Here is a 20,918-nt window from a genome sequence, read left to right on the forward strand (position 1 = left end):
GACAGAAGGCCTGATCCTTGCAGCCCAGGAGCAAGCCATCAGAGCAAAAGCAATTAAGGCCAAGATCGAAAAATCAGCTGATGACCCAAAATGCAGACTGTGCAAGGAAGCTGACGAAACCATTGATCATATCCTCAGCTGCTGTAAGAAAATCGCACAGACTACAAACAGAGGCACAACTGTGTGGCCCAAATGATTCATTGGAACTTATGCCTCAAGTACCACCTCCCAGCAGCAAAGAACTGGTGGGATCACAAACCTGCAAAAGTATTGGAAAATGAGCACGCAAAGATACTGTGGGACGTCCGAATCCAGACTGACAAATTTCTGGAACACAACACACCAGACATCACAGTTGTGGAAAAGAAAAGGGTTTGGATCATTGAGGTTGCCATCCCAGGTGACAGCTGTATTGACGAAAAACAACAGGAAAAACTCAGCCGCTATCAGGACCTCAGGATCGAACTTCAAAGACTCTGGCAGAAACCAGTAAAGGTGGTCCCGGTGGTGATCGGCACATTGGGTGCCGTGCCAAAAGATCTCAGCCAGCATTTGGAAACAATAGACATTGACAAAATTACAATTTGTCAACTGCAAAAGGCCACCCTACTGGGATCTGCATGCATCATCCGAAAATACATCACACAGTCCTAGACACTTGGGAAGTCTTCGACTTGTGATTTTGTGATACGAAATTCAGCATATCTTTCTAGTTTGCTGTCATACTATGTCGTTCTGTCAATAATAATAATAATAATAATGATGATGATGATTCTTGCAGCCCAAGAATAAGCAATTAGAACAAATGCCATCAAAGCCAGAACTGAAAAGTCGACGTGAAGTAGTGAGGGAACACTGTACCATTGTTCTGTTGATCTCTTGGACTTAGTAAAAGTTTCTGTGTTATTTGCTCTGCAACGCTGAGTGGTGCATCATTCTGCAGGGTGACTCTGGGTTCATGGGCACACGTAAGAGCTTCTGTCTATCATCCACAATCCCCAACAAACCCGACTTGCCTAGTTTCCAACAAGACCTCACAGCCGCTGAGGATGCCTGCCATAGATGTGGGAGAAAAGTCAGGAGAGAATGCTTCTGGAACATGGCCAGACAGCCTGGAAAACTCGCAGTCAGCAACCCAAAACAAAGCACCTTCTCCAATCCAATTGCTCTCCACAGAGATTGCAATACAGTCCTTGGTGTGTATCTGTTAATGTGGGATTTGTGTATTGGTAGTGTTTAAATGAAATTTGTGTCTTGCCTGTCTTGCATACTGATTGCATCATCCAGAGTGGACTATAGTCTGGAAAGAGTTAATTACTAAGAAGCTGTGATGACCTTGATGTGTGGCTGGAACCAAGGAGTGTCCAGACACAAGTGTTTGTACATTAATGATTGCGTTCTGTTCCGAGTTGAGTCGAGTGCTGTCTACCTAGGTGTTGAGTCAAGTCCTGTGTTTGTCTTTTGTCTGCAAGCTTGTTTGTCTTGATTATTACTGAAGTCAGTAAAACTTCGTATATAGTTTTACCAAAGTCTCTGGGTGTCACTTCGTTCTGCGTTCCACTGATTCCATCCAACTACTGCTGCGCTGCAAATTACTCTGACAGTATCCACACTGTAGATTTAATGCAATGCTCTAGGCTCGATGCTCTAGGACAGTGATGGCCAACCTATGACACGCGTGTCAGCACTGACACGCCTAGCCATTTTTGCTGACACGCTGCCGCATGCAGATTGATTGGATGACTAATGTCTTTTGTGGCCAAATTTGGTGTGATTTGGCCCAGTGGTTTTGTTGTTTACTCCATGGGAATTATGCACATTACAGTTAGGGGTAATGAAATTTCGGCCTAGAACAAAACAACAAAACTACACATCCCAGAAACACTAAACTTAGCAGCACAACCCCTCATCCATGCCTCTACGTTCATACAACAAAAACAAAATAAAAATAAAAGTCCTAATTAGAGGGAGAGGAAGAATTGTTTTTATCCAATTGCTGCCAGTTAGAAGGCTAAGCTCTGTCAGGGGAAAACCTTTACCCTTTACCGTAACTACCACCAATACCTCAATACTTTATTTCCCATACCACCATACTTCGCCACAGCAACGCGTGGCCGGGCACAGCTAGTATATATATAAAATCATTATATTATTATTCTATTATTATTGTAGTATATTATTATATTATTACTATTATATTATTATTATATTATTCATTTTTCATGACTACATTGAAACTACAATAGAGAGAAATCAGCGTGGAAACTGCAAGAGGTACCATAGATTGTTGTACATGGAAATAATGGCAGTAAACAGTTTTTGATTTATTAAATACAGTTATATATTACAACTAGCTGTGCCCGGCCACGCATTGCTGTGGCATTGTCTGGTGGTGTTGGTAAGAAATTGTTGAGGTAGTGGTGGTATTGAATGTCTGTTGTATGGTTGTCTTTAGGTTTAGTATGCACACTGAAGTGGATTATATGGCAGTGTGGAGTCAAGATAATCCAGTTCAAAGCAGATAATATAAGATTCTAAATGGGTTATATAGATGTGGAAGGGCCTTGAGTCTACACTGTCATATAATCCAGTTAAAATCTGATAATCTGTGGAAGAGGCCTAAGTGAGGCCTAACCGTGCCTGTGCCCTGGGCTGAGTAGGTTGATAGGAGACCAAGTGGGCGGAGCTTAGCCTTCTAAATGGCAGCAATTGGATAAAAAGGGTGTCAAAGGGTTAAAGGGGTGTCAAGCTGCATCAGTTCTGTTGTCGAAGGCTTTCATGGCTGGGATCACAGGGTTGTTGTATGTTTTCCGGGCTGTATGGCCATGTTCCAGAAGCATTCTCTCCTGACGTTTCGCCCACATCTATGGCAGGCATCCTCAGAGGTTGTGAGGTTTATATATATCTGTGCAAGGGTGGGAGGAAGAAACAATACCTCACCACCTCTGAGGATGCCTGCCATAGATGTGGGAGAAATGTCAGGAGAGAATGCTTCTGGAACATGGCCATACAGCCCGGAAAACACACAGCAATCCTGCATCAATTCTGTTTCCTCTGGAGGGCGCAACCTGCTTTGCTTGGGCAGGAAGCCTTGCAAAGGGTTAAGCCTAGAGAGGTGCCTGCTTTGCTAGAAAGGCCCGGGACTTGGCCAGGCTTTTTAGGGGAGGACTTAAATACTGGATGCACCTTCCTGTCCTGCTTTTCTCTACCCCGAGGGGAAAGAAAATCGCCTTTCGGATTTCCCAATTCTATTTCTTGCAAGGTGCAACTGATCCCATGCAAGAGGTTGTTGCAAAAAAGGTGAGTTGATTTTGCAAAGCAAGAGGATTTTTGCAGCTCTGGTTGGGAGGTAAAAAAAAAGAGGAAGAAAAAAATTGCAACTGGGAAGGAAGGAGAGATTTTGGATCTCTTTAAAAAAATATTAGTTGTATCCTCATGTTTAATTTTTAAGGGTAAGAAATTCCCAGGGGTGATAATGTTGCAAGAGGAAAGCAGGGTTGCTAACGTTTGAGCTGTGCGGGGATTAGTAGTGTCAGCCCTTCCTTGAGATGCATCCACACTGTAGAATGAATACGGTTTGGCGCCACTTTAACTGCCAGGGTTCAATGCTATGGAATCCTGAGACTTGTGGTTTGGTGAGGCAGAGGAGCCTACAGATCTTGTAAAACTAGGAGTTGGAGCAGATAAAAGTGTCAAACTGCATTCAGTCTGGGTTGCTGTGAGTTTTCCGGGCTGTATGGCTATGTTTCAGAAGCATTCTTTCCTGACTTTTCGCCTGCATCTATGGCAGGCATCCTCAGAAGTAATGAGGTATGTTGCAAAGTAGTCAAGTGGGGTTTATACATGGGTTGTTGTGTGTCTTTCAGGCTGTATAGCCATGTTCCAGAAGCATTCTCTCCTGACGTTTCGCCCACATCTATAGCAGGCATCCTCAGAGGTTGTGAGGTTTATATATCTGTGCAATGTTCAGGGTGGGAGGAAAAACCTTGTCTGCTTGAAGCAGCTGTAAACGTTGCAGTTGTCCCCCTTGGTTAACATTGAATAGCCTTTCAGTTTCAAGGTCTGGTTGCTTATTGCCTGGGGGAATCCTTTGTTGGGAGGTGTTAGCTGGCCCTGGCAACTACCATGTCAGCCTACACAGAGAAGCCATTGAAATTCACAAGCTTGTGGACAATTTCAACAGAAAGGAGGAAACCATGAAAATGAACAAAATCTGGCTACCAGTATTTTTAAAAAACTCTAAAATATGGACAGTAAATACAAAACAACACTCAGAAGACAGCAGAATTTCAGGCATGAATCAATTGGGGCCAGCTAACACCTCCCAACAAAAGATTCCCCCAGGCAGGAATCAGCCAGACCTTGAAGCTATTCAATGCTAATCAAAGGGGGCAACTGAAACATCCATAGCTGACTGTACGGTTTATTGAGTACATGCTTGAATTGTTTGATCTAAATAACAAAAGTAAGTAGTATGTATTAATAGTTAATTGTACTAAGCCAGAAAACACTTTGTACAATTGTATTAATGTTACCCAATACTTGCAGACCCTACCACCAGACGAAGACTATAAGTAGTCGAAACTGGTTGTGGATCAGGGGTCTACTCTTCTTTGAAGAAGAAACAAGAAAATAGCCAAGAAAGTTGATTACCATTCATCACACTGTGAATGCAACAGTTTGATTGGCTTTTGTAACCATTTATCTGAAATTTACATTTGTTTATTGTGTATAATACAATGTTTAATGATATTTAATACATTGTTATTATTTCATTTAGTGGACACTTGTTAGTTCAAGCCCTTGGGAACCCATTTTTTCTTATAGTAGTTTCCAATATACCTCATTACCTCTGAGGATGCCTGGCATAGATGCAGGCGAAACGTCAGGAAAGAATGCTTCTGGAACATGGATGTATCGAGTGTTAGTGCCAAATTTGGTCCTGTGAATTAAAATAAATCCTGCATATCATATATTCACAATAGGGTTCATAACAGCAATGTTACAGTTATGAAGTAGCAAGGAAAATAATTTTATGGTTGGGGGTCCCCACAGCATGAGGAACTATATTTAGGGGTAGGAAGGTTGACAACCACTGCCCTAAACTGTTGTGGCTCAGCTTACCTGTCCAAATGTATCTCCCTCTATGAACCATCTCAGAGATTAAGATCATCATGTGCAAATATGACTGGAACGGCCTTGACTACGATTACGGATTATGTGGTTTTAATAATTTGGTTTTAATATTTATATTGCCTTTTAAATATTTTAAGGTATATGCTTTATTACTGTTTGTTTGCTAAGTCATCGAATTGTTGCCTATTGTGAGGCTCCTTCAGGGTGAGAAGGGCGGGGTACAAATATGGTAAATCTCTATATATAAATCAATTATGTCCATAAATACTGTGATATAATACTGTGATATATCTTCCTGAACATCAGGAAGAACTTTCTCACTGTGAGAGCTGGTCAGCAGTGGAACTCTCTGCCCCGGACTGTGGTGGAGGCTCCTTCTTTGGAGACTTTTAAGCAGAGGCTGGATGGCCATCTGTCGGGGTTGCTTTGAATGAGATTTTCCTGCTTCTTGCAGGGGGTTGGACTGGATGGCCCATGAGGTATCTTCCAACTTACGATTCTATGATTCTATGATTCTATAATAATACAGAACAATATAATCTCCAAAATCAGGACAGTAAATAAAGAGCAACACTCTGAAAACAGGGAAATTCATGAAAGGAAACTACCATGGCCAGCTAACACCTCCCAACAAAGGATTGCCCCAGGCAGGAACCAGCCAGGCTTTGAAGCTGCAAGGCCATTAAAAGCTAATCAAGGTGTCCAAATACAACATTCAGTCTTGCCTCCAACAGACAAGACTTCTTTCTTCCACACTAGATACAGTAGATTCTCACTTATCCAACATTCACTTATCTAACGTTCTGGATTATCCAACACATTTTTGTAGTCAATGTTTTCAATACATCATGATATTTTGGTGCTAAATTCATAAATACAGCAATTACTATGTAGCATTACTGTGTATTGAACTACTTTTTCTGTCAAATTTGTTGTATAACATGATGTTTTGGTGCTTAATTTGTAAAATCATAACCTAATTTGATGTTTAATAGGCTTCTTCTTAATCTTTCCTTATTATCCAACATATTCGCTTATCCAACGTTCTGCCGGCCCGTTTATGTTGGATAAGTGAGACTCTACTGTATTATTCCACAGGTATATCAACCACACTTGCCTGCCTGTTTCTAACCTACAGAAATCCAAAGAAAATGAGCATAACCTGGCTCCTAGCATTACAAATCTCTAAAACCAGGACAGTAAATAAAGAACAACACTCTGAAAACAGGGAGGCTTTGAAGCTGCAAGCCCATTACATGCTAATCAAGGTGGCCAATTGATAATGCCACAGTAACGCGTGGCTGGGCACAGCTAGTAATAAATAAATAATAGGATCTTGTTAGATTTTCCAGTGGGATACTATGGTTACTTCTGGCAGATGCATACCATAGAACAGGCATGGACAAACTTTGGCCCTCCAGGTGTTTTGGACTTCAACTCCCATAATTCTTAGCAGCCAGTAGGCTGCTAGGAATTGTGGGAGTTGAAGTCCAAAACACCTGGAGGGCCCAAGTTTGCCCCTGCCTGCTGTAGAATCACCTGGACGACCTGGATGACCTTGAAAATTCCTAGAGAAATCATATTTTGTTGGAAATATGGAAGTAAAACTGGTGTCACGGACCCCATGGGCATAAGTTTTTCACTGCATATCTGCTCTGGTTTTCACGTTGTCTTGTTTTTTCCCCGTTACAGACAACCCATTGTCACTCCTTAAGGATGTCATCTGATTGAGCACTTCGTAAAACAACTTCTCCTTACATCCTGGATAAAAACCCAATGGCAACCGGTCTCTTTTGCTGACAATATTACAGAGGGAAAAGGACGAATCCAAGAAGACATCAGTTCCTACAATTTTACAGGACTCTACCCAAATTTGTGTCTCGTTGAGAGTGTAAATGGCTGCCGAGGAAGGTTCTAAAAGGTCCACGCCTGGGCACCCGAGGGTCAAAATGGAAGACCACGACCCCACGGGCCCCAAAATAGCAGAAGGGGCAGAAAGGGCCAGGAAATCGCCTCGCGTCCTTCAAGTCGGGACCATCAGGGAGTTCCTCAACTGGGCTGCACCTCTCCAAGTCAAGGAGGAACCCGAAGAAGGCTTGCCCGAACGCTGGGAATCCCAGTGGCAGGAGTTCCTCGCCGCCATGCAGTCCTCCCATCTCGGGTGGGGAAGCTCACCGCTGACCGAAGACGTGGTGCCATGGGGGGACAACAAGGCCTTTTTTGCCTCCTTCGAGCGCCTGGCCGGGACTTGCAAGCTTCCCCGGCGCGAGTGGTTGGCCCGCCTCTTGCCCGTGTTGAGCCGAGAGGCCAAGGAGGCCTACAGCAACCTTAGTGTCCGAGACCGCGGGGAATACGGCAAGGTCAAGGCAGCCATCCTGAAAGTGGACGCCATCCGGATGGAGACCCAGCGCCAGCGCTTCCGGCAGTTCCGCTTCCACGAGGCCAAGGGGCCCCGGGAAGTGTGCAGCCAGCTGCGGGAGCTCTGCCGGGGGTGGCTCAAGCCGGAGAAGCACACCAAGGAGCAGATCTTGGACCTCCTCGTCCTGGAGCAGTTCCTGACCCTCCTCCCGCACGAAATCCAGAGCTGGGTCAGGGAGCACGACCCGGAGACCTGCGCCCAAGCGGTGCCCCTGGCAGAAGCATTCCTGCTGAAGCGCCGGGAAACAGAAAGGAAGGAAAGACAGGTGAGTCCCTTGACACTTGAGGTATATCAGTACTGGAGAATGAATTAATTATTTTGGTCACAGACCAGGAGTGTAAAACTATAAATCATTAAAAACAGGTTTTTTTTTAAAAAAAAGGTTTAACATTAGAATCATAGTCGGAAAAGACCTCATGGCAATCCCCTGCCCAGAAGCAGGAAAATTGCATTCAAAGCACCCCCAGCAGATGGCCATCCAGCTTCTGTTTAAAAGCCTCCAAAGAAGGAACCTCCACCACTCTCAGAGAGTTCCACTGCTGAACAGCTCTCTCAGTTAGGAAGTTTACTATTATTTATTTATTAGTGACATTTATTTTTATTTTTTTAATAGTTTTTATTGAATTTAAAATTTTTCATACAATAATTACTTTTATCACATAGCAGATATATAATGTAGCATACAATGCTTGCATAATTATTTTATATCTATTGTTGATTTATATCTACTACAATGTTAACATTTGTCCATCTATATTTCTTTACCACTGTGTATTTTTCTCTATTATTACTGGTATTATTACATTTATTATTTTTCTCTATTATTGTTGCTACTATTACATTTATTTTACTCTATTTTTATTATTAATATATTTATTATTTCACTCTGATATTATTATTGTATTTATTATCTTTTGACCCAAATCAGGATTTTAATATTATTGTCTATATTGACTTTTATGACTGTTTTTAATCATGTTGAAGTTTTACTGCTCAGTTTAATGTTTTATCTGATTTGTGCTGTCGTGTCTGGGCATGGCCCCATGTAAGCCGCCCCGAGTCCCTCCGGGGAGATGGGGCGGGATATAAGAATAAAATTATTATTATTATTATAATTATTATTATTATTATTATTATTATTATTATTATTATTATTATTATTATTCTCTATTCATTATTACATGTATTATTTTCCTGTATTTATTATTATTATTATTACATGTATTATTTTACTCTGTTAAAAGGATACATAAGCACATTTATATTGAAGAAGATGAGAATGATTTGATCAGAGTTGGACAGTCTTATCTTAATTTTGAGCTTTATGAAATATTCAAAAACATTTAACCTACTGATGCCTCAATTAATATAATTTTATTGGTATCTGTTTTTATTTCTGAAATTTACCACCCTCGGCTTATACTGGAGTCAATGTATTCCCAGTTTTTTTGTGGTAAAATTAGGTGTCTAAGCTTATATTCGGGTTGGCTTATACTCGAGTATATACGGTAGTACATACAATACATTACATTACTGGTAGAGCATAACATAAGCATCATACACCACCACACTGCACTACACCACCACGCCGTAACACCACTAGTAATACCAGATGCAACACACAATACACAATTATAATAGTGTATTACTATAACTATCACACTGTAACACACTACAGTATACAAGTTCTTCCTAATGTTCAGGTGGAATCTCCTTTCCTGTAGTTTGAAGCCATTGTTCCGCGTCTTGGTCACCAGGGCAGCAGAAAACAAGCTTGCTCCCTCCTCCCTATCACATCTTGATACATGGCCCTCATGTATCCAGCCTTCTCTTCTGCAGGCTAAACATGCTCAGCTCTTTAAGTTGTTCCTTGTAGAGCTTGTTCTCCAGACCCTTGCTCATTAAAAGCAGAAAGTCCATACTATGGAGTCGATCTTCATGGCTTCATATATGACGCTTATAAAATCTGGATGGATAATAAAATAAGTTAAAACTTAAACTGCTTTCTTAATTTTATAGCTGCTATGCAAAACTTGGCCATTCTATAAGTGATTGATAGATCTCTATCCTTTATAACAGCCATGGGCAAGTTTCGACCCTTCAGATGTTTTCAACTCCCATAATTCCTATTAGTCCAAACACCTGGAGGGCCGAAATTTGCCCATGCCTGCTCTAGAAGATGTTTCTTCTTTTCCTTCAGGGATCATCTGTACAGTGGGAATAATAAAAACAGATTGAACATTGTTATAGAAGTGATATTGTATTCACTATAGAAGAAATGCAGTTTGACATCCCCTTAACTGCCATGAGCCAATATGCAATGCTTCATCAAGATCTCTTATTATATTTGTATGTGCAAATACAGGTATTTTGAAACCTGAAAAAAAGAAAGAAACTAAAACAAGAATACTTCTGGTTCCAAGTATTTCATGTAAAGGATTCTCAGCTTCACCAACATTGTTTTTGGTACCAGAAAACACAAGAAAATATCAAATTGACCTTTTCCTTCTTTACCGATCTGTCTTACGTCAAGGTATGCATAAGGTAGCATGTTAATGTGTGGATCTGCATTTCAGACACTGGAAGCCCGGCTTGTGAGCAGGCCTGAGTCGAGAGCACCTCCCTTTGGCGCTGGGCTGAAACGGATCTGCAGAGAGGTGAAGCAAGAAAGCATAAGAGTTCTGGGTAAGGATTTGGTGTTCCCCAGACCTTAGAACATAGTCACTGATGTTCCTTAGAGGGAATCCAACCTCAGGCACTTTTATCCCCCGTTGAGTTTTTGTTGTTTGTTCTCACCACTTCATTAAACACAGGTGGTGGGTGCTAATAGAAATGTAGTCAACCCACACGGTAAAGAAATGTTATGCCATATGGAACATGTTGGTTTTCACTCAGAAGATATTTGTTACAGGTTGAGCATCTTCTGTCTGGAATTCCAAAATACAGTAGATCACTTATCCAATGTAAACGGGCCGGCAGAATGTTGGATAAGCGAATATGTTGGATAATAAGGAAGGATTAAGGAAAAGCCTATTAAACATCAAATTAGGTTATGATTTTAAAAATTAGGCACCAAAACATCATGTTATACAACAAATTTGACAGAAAAAATAGTTCAATATGCAGTAATGCTATGTAGTAATTACTGTATTTATGAATTTAGCACCAAAATATCACGATGTATTGAAAACATTGACTACAAAAATGCGTTGGATAATCCAGAACGTTGGATAAGTGAGACTCTACTGTATTCCCAAATCCAAAATTGTCTATGGGGGGGATAGACATAGTGACATATTTACCTCTAGGATATATATAAGGTTTTAATGAATGAAACATAGATAAATATTGTACTTAGAATACTCCAATCTGTACACATAATAAAAGTGAAAATATGTATGTATGTGTGTGGCTGGGGTGACCACTTACACAGACAAGCTCCCACTTCCACAAATAGCTCTAGCTCCCACTACTCAGGAGATACCAATGGCCCTCCCTCCAATGACATTGCAGGTTATAGCGAGCGCTGTGAACATTTCCAAGAGCCCTGCCAATGTCGTCCACAAATGCCATACTGCACACCACCCAAGTTAAGGCTTTCATATGGGGATAATTTCATCTTAGATTTTCTGTTTTTCCTCCACCACAGACATCCCAGTGTTTCTTACTCTCTCAATTAGTGTGGAATTTGCATGACCCCGCCCACTGCCTCTCCCATAAACCTTTCGTATTTCCTATGGCACATGTACCTCTTCTGACTTACAAACAAATTGTAAGAACAAACTTACAGAACCTATCTTGTTCGTAACTTGGGGACTGCCTGTAATTAGTAGCAGGTAGAGTGATTTTAATATTTGTGTGATTTGCTCATTACTACTAAATGTACCCATAACCATTCTGGTCACTATGTTTTGAACTAATTGATGTTTCCTTAGGTGGGGTTTATTGCTTGAGTCCTCTTTATTCTGCCCTTTACTCCCTGCCAGAGCTTACAAAAGTTTCTTCATTGGACTACAACTCCTAGATTTCCCCAGCTAGTATGATCAGAGTGTCTCTGAGGTTCCATCTACCCTGCTATATAATGCAGTTTGAACCTGCATTTTAATGTTAATTCCTCCTGGCTGTTAGGAATTGTGAAAGTTGAAGTCCAAAACACCTGGAGGGATGAAGTTTGCCTATGCCTGGGGTAGACTCATATAATGTAGTTCAATGTAAATAAATGCATTATAGGAGTCTATACTGACTGTTGCAGTTTCAACATGTAGTTTAGTTGGTGTGTAATGTATTTCAAGAGTTTCTTTTTTAAGAAAAGCATGACCCTTTAGAGATCATAACCTTTGAGATAATGGCATTTATAGCCTTTTAGAGAAGAGCCAAAAACCTGTTTGAGTAGAATCTTCTCAAGTGGTATACAACCAAATGTAATTTGGTTCACTTCGTAGACTGAATAACTTGTTGTCTCTGGACTGTTAGGAAACTGAGAATATGCCAATGCATAAAATAGTAGTTCCTCAGAAGTGTTTTTCAATGCCCAAAAATATATCCACTCTTCTATAAAACAATTTTGTTTTATATTATGCACTCAAGAGACAAAATAGAGTAGACTTGGGAAAAATAACATATATGGTTTACTCACAACCTTCATGTGTTCAGCATACACAGGTACACAACTTATCAGTCAGTTACAGATATGTTTGAGATAGTTTCTGTGTGCCATCCGGTTACAACATCTCTCTTAGAATAAACAGCAAGCAAGTGTTTGCAAGTCTTCGATCTGACCAGTCCCAAAGTCAAGATATCTGATAGAGTCTGTGCTTGTCTCAGAGCGGATCTCATAGTCTGCAGCCCCTCCCACAACTTCTCAGGAAAAACATAGAGCAAGGAAAGAAAGCTGCATATCAGACCATACATATAATAAGTAAGCAACAGGATTATAGATAAACAAATTACTAGAGGAAGCTTGAAGAAAATTTCCAACATCTTTCTCTTTGATACTTTAGCATGTGAAGAGGAGGAGAATTAACATAATTGTCACCCCATAGCAGTTGTGGTCTAAGTGAAACTACAACAAATACTGAATATTTTCTGCAACTTAGTCATTTAATTGGATCCAGGTATACACTCACTCTGTGCACTAATGTTTTTACTGAGTGTCATGTTTAAATTTATTGTTTAATCTAATTTGGAATATTTATTATAAAGAGTATGTTATTGTCATTTTATACTTTTGATATTAAGTGAAGTAGTTGTGGCATTGAATGTTTGCCATGTATATGAATGTTTGCCATTTATATGTATGTATGGCCCGAATCACAGGGTTGTTGTGTGTTTTCCAGGCTGCCCTTAGTCCCTCTGGGGAGAGAGGGCAGTCTAGAAGATTATTATTATTATTATTATTGTATTTTATTACGACACAGCAAACAAGATAGATATGCTGGATTTCATATTACAAGTCGAACACTTCCCAAGTGTCTAGGACTGTGTGATGTATTTTCGGATGATGCGTGCAGATCCCAGCAGGGTGGCCTTTTGCAGTTGGCAGATCGTAATTTTGTCAATGTCTATTGTTTCCAAATGCCGGCTGAGATCTTTTGGCATGGCACCCAGTGTGCCGATCACCACCGGGACCACCTGCACTGGTTTCTGCCAGAGTCTTTGAAGTTCAATCTTGAGGTCCTGATAGCGGCAGAGTTTTTCCTGTTGTTTTTCGTCAATGTGACTGTCACCTGGGATGGCAACATCAATGATCCAAACCTTTTTATTTTCCACAACTGTGGTGTCTGGTGTGTTGTGTTCCAGAACTTAGTCAGTCTGGATTCGGAAGTCCCACAGTATCTTTGCATGTTCATTTTCCAATACTTTTGCAGGTTTGTGATCCCACCAGTTCTTTGCTGCTGGAAGGTGGTACTTGAGGCATTATTATTATTATTATTATTATTATTATTATTATTATTTTCCTTGGTAAATTTAAGATTTCACCTACCCTTGCGTTTCAGATTCAAGTGACTCCGGTAGCGACTATGGGGAGAAGAAGGCAATCCGTAGCACAGAGAATGGTCTGAAAAGTCCTGGCAGAGTTCAGCTGAGTCCAAGGAGCTTCCTCCAGATTCCTGAGGCGAGGAAAATGTTCCATCAGGGCCAGGCCCTCATTAAACACCCGAGGGTCCACACAACTGAGAGTCCCCATCAGTGTCCTGATTGTGGCAAGCACTTCACCCAACGCTCGAGCCTCACTATTCACCGGAGAATCCACACTGGGGAGAAGCCGTACCCTTGCCCTCAGTGTGGAAAGTGTTTCCGCCAGAGCTCCAACCTTCTCAAACACCAGAGAATCCACTCGGGCGAGAAGCCGCACCAGTGTCCTGAGTGTGGGAAATGTTTTGCGCAGCGCTCGAACCTCCTCATCCACCAGAGGACCCACACGGGAGAGATGCCCTACGTGTGCTCTGAGTGCGGGGCTTGTTTTAGCCAACACCGCGGTCTGGTCACTCACCAGCGGATCCACATGGAGGAGATGCCGTACGGCTACGGCTGCCCAGATTGCGGCAAATGCTTCCAGCAGAATTCAGATCTCACAAAGCACTTGCGTGTCCACACGGGCGAGAAGCCGTACAGCTGCCCCGAATGCGGCAAAAGCTTTAGTTACAGCTCCAACCTCAGCAAACACCAAAGGATTCACACGGGTGAGAAGCCGTACCTCTGCAACGTGTGCGGGAAGAGCTTCAGCCACTTGTCCACTCGCAACACGCACCAGAGGGTCCACACGGGGGAGAGGCCCTACGGCTGCACCGAGTGCGGGAAGCGCTTCATTTCCAGCTCCAAGCTCACGAGACACATGCGGACTCACTCGATTTACACCCCGTACATCTGCAACGAATGCGGGAGGAGCTTCAGTACTCACTCCACCCTGACGGCGCATCAGAGGATCCACTCGGCTGAGAGCTACGGGGTGGGCGATTCGTGGGAGGTGGCCGAACAGGGTCCGAGCAGCCGCCTGGGCAGGTTGTCGCCGCTGTGATGGACGCCTGTTCTGTTCCTTATGATTTAGTCTGTCCCGGTCGTATATAGGTCCCTTGTGATGCTTAGAGGAAGGGTGCCAGGTCCCTAAAGTCTTGGAAACTGGAGGCCTGAAGTGTGCAGGCAGGAGGTGAGAAGAAGGGAAGGATGGTATAGGATTAGCTTGGTGGTTTTGGAAAATAGAGGTAGGCTGGGGAAAACAGAAATAATAGGATAGCGAGAGGGATGGAATCAAGGTTTCAGGCTTGTATTGCCAGTTAGTTTTAGAAGGCAAAACCTAGTGCAGAATAGAGGTTCTTGTATTTTATCACAAGCGGCCTCAAGACCAGCTGTTTTTAGCCTCTTTGTAGTAATGCATGTACCACTGAAATGTAGCAGTGTGAGAACTAAATAGAGCCTCCAGCTTCAGTAACAGTATACCTCTGACTTCCCGTGGCTTGACATAAGCGGCAGATGAAGGCGATGGCCGATCTCTGATCTAGCTCTGTCTGATGCTGGATTGGTGGTGGATTTTTTAAAGTCCACGTGGCCAGAGGTGAATGTGTTAGTCCATCAGGAGATATTTTATGCTGTTGGGCAATACTTTTCCTGGGAGCAACCAAAGTCTCACAAGCAGTGAGCAAGCTTTTGAATTCTTCAAAATGTTATTCATTAGCCTGGGTGTTAAGCAAAGCACAAGGTAGGAGAAAAAAAAAAGAAAACCCTCAAAAGAGCTAATGCAAAAAAGAAGAAGAAAAGTTGTGTATTTTAGCCATAGAATTTGGATTTAGACTGAAGCGTGAAGGTAGGTACCTGTCTGCATTTTAGAAGCAAAATGATTCAGTTCCTGATCCCTTTTCTTGGGTTGGTTCAAGGGAATGGATTAGACCTCTCTAACAGAGTTCCAATTATAATAACTGCAGAGCGTATAACTATTGTTTCACTTAACACACATATGGGGCAAAATGGTTTTTCTAGTAATTTGTTAGGTCCTGTAGACGATTCTATGGTATGGCTCCCTTGGACGTTCTCATACAATCACCTTGGAGGGCCTCGCTAATGGCACCATGGTGTCATTTAATGGTGTTCAGTTGTATCTGTGATATAAGTTACTACAATCTGGTCTGAGACACCCCACCCCACAATGGATACGGGGATCTTATCATATGTTACCAAAACAACAGACAGACAGCATAGTATAATAATTAAATAAGATGTGGTTTTAATGTTAGACTACAATTCTAGGGCACCAAGGTTTGACATGGAAAGCCATTGGGTCAACCTGAGCAAGAGAAAGTGAATGGCAAATCTCTTGCCCAGAAAATCCTATGAAAGGCTTACCTTAGACTTCCAAAAAGATGGAAATTAATTTAAGGCATATGACATCAACACCAAACTACAAATCCCAGGAGTCCATAGGATGGACCCATGACAGTCTGAATGGCATTCAGCTTGATACATACCTGTATAGTGTAGACCAGGCATGGGCAAACCTGGGCTCTCCGGGTGTTTTGGACTTCAACCCCCCACAATTCCTAACAGCCGGTAGGCTGTTAGGAATTGTGGGAGTTGAAGTCCAAAACACCCGGAGGGCCAAAGTTTGCCCATGCCTGGTGTGAAATACTCAAAATAGAGGAGAAGCCTTAAAAATAACAAGTGAAGATCACTGTGAGTAACTCTAAAGCAATGTGCTTTGAGCAAAGACAACTCCTCAATCCGCCTTATATATGATGTTAAGATCTAAGCTGGCAGCAATTGACTACGGTCCCATCTACACTTCCATTTAATATCATTTTTAATTGCATTATGTGACAGGGTAGATGGGGCCTAAGAAAATGATCCCAAGGTTGTGCTGGACAATTTAGTGCTATTCTCAAACAAACACACACAAATGGGTAAAGGCAGATTTTGTATTGGGATTCATAAAGAATACATTTAAAAAATAAAATGGCCAATGTCATAATGGCTTTGCACCAGGACTTCCCAACCAGGAGTCCACAAAACATTAAAAATGCGATGATAGGTTGTCGAAGGCTTTCATGGCCGGAATCACTGAGTTGCTGTGAGTTTTCCAGGCTGTATGGCCATATTCCAGAAGCATTCTCTCCTGACATTTTGCCCACATTCCTGGCAGGCATCCTCAGTGGTTGTGAGGTCTGTTGGAAACTAGGCAAGTGGGGTTTATATATCTGTGGCATAATGTCCAGGGTGGGAGAAAGAACTCTTGTCTGTTTGAGGCAAGTGTTGCAATTGATCACCTTGATTTGCATTGAATAGCCTTGCAGCTTCAAAGCCTGGCAGCAGACGGGTGACTTATCTTGCATATTCAGTCCACCTTTTGGTGCTGAATTGCAGTTTTACACTCTTTTATCTGACAGACTTTCCTTTTACCGTGATTTTCTCCAAATTGGAAGTATCCGTATTACAGATAGTATGATCATTTATTTGGTTTGTTTATTTGGTAAGAACTTTAATCAAATTTACAGAATTCTTTGTAAATGAAGTGGAAGGAATTTGTGATTTTGGAAAGGGGTAAAAAAATGCTAAAGAAAGCAATATAGACAGCTTGTCCGTCTTTAAGAGGTTATATTTTTTTCCCCAAAGGCTGGGCTCTGTAGTCACAGTGTCTGGGCGAAGGCTAGGATTGTGTATCCTTTTGGTGCTTTGAAAATCAATTCTGTGTCACAAGAAAAGTTGGATTTGGGCATTGTATATATAGATATAAACTGTTCAAAGTAGTTATGTATGTGTACATTTGTTTCTTTTATGGAACATTCTTACTGTGTTGTCGAAGGCTTTCATGGCCAGAATCACTCAGTTGCTGTGAGTTTTGCGGGCTGTATGGCCATGTTCCAGAAGCATTCTCTCCTGCTGTTTCACCCACATCTATGGCAGGCATCCTCTGAGGTTGTGAGGTTTGTTGGAAACTAGGCAAGTGGAGTTTATATATCTGTGGAATGTCCAGGGTGGGAGAAAGAACGCTTGTCTGTTTGAAGCAATCTGGGCCAGCCAACACCTCTCACCAACAGATTCCCCCAGGCAGGAAGTAGCCAGGCTTTGAAGCTGCAAGGCTTTTCAGTACTAATCAAGGTGGCCAATTGCAACATTCACACTTGCCTCCAACAGAGAATAGTTCTTTCTCCCACCCTATTCCACAGATATATACTGGTGGGTTTTGAGGGGAATTGGCCTTTTGGAGTTGTAGGTATAGTTCACCCGCAATCAGTGAGCACTCTGAACTCCACCAAAGATGGAATTGGACCAAACTCGGCACACAGAGACCCCATGACCAGCAAAAAATGCTGGAACTCTTTGGGGGAAATTCACCTTGATTTGGGGAAGTTGTAGTTCACCTACATCCAGAGAGCATTGTGAACCCAAACACCAATGGATCTGGACCAAACTTGTCACACATTCCTGATATGTCGAAATTTGATTGCTGGAGTGCTTTGGGGGGACTGACCTTCCTTTCTGGGAGTTGTAGTTCACCCACAAACAGGGAAACTGTGACCTCCACTGATGATGGACCTGAACCAAACTTGGCACACAAAACCCTCATGACTAGCTCAACTTACTGGAGGGTTTTGCAGGGCCTGACTCACCATAGTGGGAGTTGTAGTTTATCCTGCAGCCAGAGAGCACACTGAATGCCACCAATCTAGAGCACACTTGCCCAACGTAACAACCTTTTAAGTACTGATGGAGTTTCAGTGGGCAACCTGGCATGATATGAGTTGCAGTTCACCCACAACCTTATGCATTTTGTACAATTAAAACATTGACTTTCAAATAATCCGGGCAACATGGGGTACCCAAGCTAGTACACAATATTTGTAATCGTTTTGTGCATGAAGCACACATTGCATGCATAGAACCATTGGAAAGCAAAGGTGTCACTATGTCAGGCATCCATGCGGATAAATTGGGAAGATTTGGATTTCTGGATGAGGAATTGTAGAAATGTAAACCTGCAAGGATACCCTAAAGGTAATTCAGTCCATCCACATTCTGCTAGGTGGGAAGACACAATAAAGTGCTCCCAACAGATGGCCATCAAGCCTGTGTTTAAAATCCTCAGGAGAAGAGACCCCACCACTGTTGAACAGCTTTGACTTTCTAAGGTTTAGGTGGAATCTCTTTTCCTGCAATTGTAATCCATTACTCTGTCTCCCGAGTCTCTACTTGTCGCCTCCTCAATGTGACATCCTTTCAAATATTTAAATATGCCTATCATAATCCTTCTTAACCTTCTCTGAATTGGACTGGGGAATCCCACCTCCTTAAGCCATTTCTCGGGCCCCAGGGTGGCGCAGTGTGTTAAAGCGCTGAGATGCTGAACTTGCAGACTGAAAGGTCCCAGGTTCAAATCCTGGGAGCGGAATGAGCGCCCGCTGTTAGCCCCAGCTCCTGCCAACCTAGCAGTTCGAAAACATGCCAATGTGAGTAGATCAATAGGTACCGCTTTGGCGGGAAGGTAACGGCGTTCCATGCAGTCATGCTGGCCACATGACCTTGGAGGTGTCTACGGACAACGCCGGCTCTTCGGCTTAGAAATGGAGATGAGCACCAACCCCCAGAGTCGGTCACGGCTGGATTTAACGTCAGGGGAAAACCTTTACCTTAAGCCACTTCTCATAAGATTTGGCTTCCAGACTTTTGACAATACTCTATTATACAGAATCCCAGAATACTTGTAAAGTATCTACACAAACACAAGATGGTCTATGTACAAAGAAAATATAATGTCTAAATAGCATATAGTATTATTAAAGTTCACTGTACAAAGCTCAATTCGGTAGTACCAGACAAAATGAAAAGGAGCAAAAGCCCTAACACAAAAGTTATCTAAGTCTGATATTGGTTCCAATGTATATAGGCTTCAGGGATACATAATCAATGAAAATATCTTCCAAACAAAGTAAACAGACGGTTGGTCATGATGCTGTATACAGAATGAAGAAAATAATGATGGAGCACTGCTCTCAAAAAAGTCTTCGCAAGTAAAGTCCAGATAAAGTCCCAAGTAAAATCTACAGGGGTTCCCGGGTATTTTTGCACCCTGTTTTGGGGAAAAAAATCCCCTTCTTCAGGAGTTGGTATAATCAGCAACTATGAACGTATATCTAAAACAAAACAGAATAACAAGTATTTTGCCAGCAGTATTAACAGAAGTAAAGGTAACCCATGTAACTGTTATAGACTTACATAGTGCCTAATTGCTTACAAGAAATGACTCTGCTTGTGGTGATTTCATCTGCGAGTGATTCTGAAAAATCACTCAAAAACCTTATATGGACTTGGAAAAACTATTATCCCAAAGGGAAGTGTACTGGATCTTTAAGTTTAAAACCTTTCCCCCTCAGGGACTTAATGAATCACTTAATTTTAGCTGTTTCCTTTAAGTTACCAAGTACTCTTTATAAACCTTTGAATGAACCTTCAGAATCACTCGTAGTTGAAATCACCACAAGCAGACTCATTTCTTGTGTTTGTGTAAATACTCAACTCTACTGCATATATTTTTAAAAAATGAATATTTAAAGGTTGTGGTGTTGAATTATTGTCACAAGGTGGTAGCAGCGAGCTATTTCACAGTTTGGGTTATTTCAAGATGTTGTCTGATGCTGACAAAACAACTCATTCTAAGAATTTGACTGAGGACTGATGAACTATGGTACCTTTGGGGAAAGTCCCAAACAACTGCCTTGTGAGCAGGAAGCCGGTGCCCATGCTGACTGTAATTCACTAGGGCACATTTCAAAGCTGACATGTCTGAGGGTGCATCTACACTGGGCATAGGCAAACTGGCCTTCCAGATGTTTTGGACTTCAGCTCCCACAATTCCTAACAGTATAGGAATTGTGGGAGTTGAAGTCCAAAACACCCGAAGGACCGAAGCTGCCCATGCCCGGGCAAGTAGTGTAGTTTTACCCCACTTTAACTGCCATGGCTTAATACTATGGAATCCTGGGAGCTGTAGTTTGCTGAACTACATTCTTTGGCACAGAGAGCTAAAGGTCTTGCAAAACTCCACCTCCCATGATTACATGACATTGAGCCATGGCAGTTAAAGTGGGTTTAAATTGCATTAAATCTACAGTGTAGATGGACACTGCCAGTCACTTTTTGCCTAGTTGCCAGTGAGTGTATTGTCAACAAAGTACAGTACTGTAAAGTTTAATTCAACTTATCTTGTTTATCAGCTTAGATAATATTGACTTAGCAAAGACTGTATGGATGCTCAAGCCCCGTTATCAACAGTGGCATATGTAAATGGCAAAATCAGTAGTTACTTTTCCGCTTCAAGCCTTGGATGGTGAAATCTGTGAATAACGAGATCCGACTGTACCTCTTCCCTGGTTCTTTT

The 20,918-nt window shown here is 42.0% G+C and overlaps 1 protein-coding gene across 1 annotated transcript; it reads left to right on the plus strand.

Annotated features, from left to right (window-relative positions):
• The first annotated feature begins 3,124 nt into the window (after nucleotides 1-3,124).
• On the plus strand, nucleotides 3,125-17,289 carry LOC134297055 (zinc finger and SCAN domain-containing protein 21-like). Its single transcript, XM_062973598.1, has 4 exons — nucleotides 3,125-3,300; nucleotides 6,829-7,820; nucleotides 10,132-10,240; nucleotides 13,552-17,289. Exons 2-4 carry the CDS (start codon nucleotides 7,032-7,034, stop codon nucleotides 14,571-14,573), a joined length of 1,920 nt encoding a protein of 639 aa, XP_062829668.1. The 5' UTR covers nucleotides 3,125-3,300; nucleotides 6,829-7,031; the 3' UTR covers nucleotides 14,574-17,289.
• Nucleotides 17,290-20,918: the final 3,629 nt, after the last annotated feature.

The sequence above is a fragment of the Anolis carolinensis genome, chromosome 2 (assembly GCF_035594765.1).
Source record: "Anolis carolinensis isolate JA03-04 chromosome 2, rAnoCar3.1.pri, whole genome shotgun sequence".
Taxonomy (NCBI): Eukaryota; Metazoa; Chordata; class Lepidosauria; order Squamata; family Dactyloidae; genus Anolis; species Anolis carolinensis.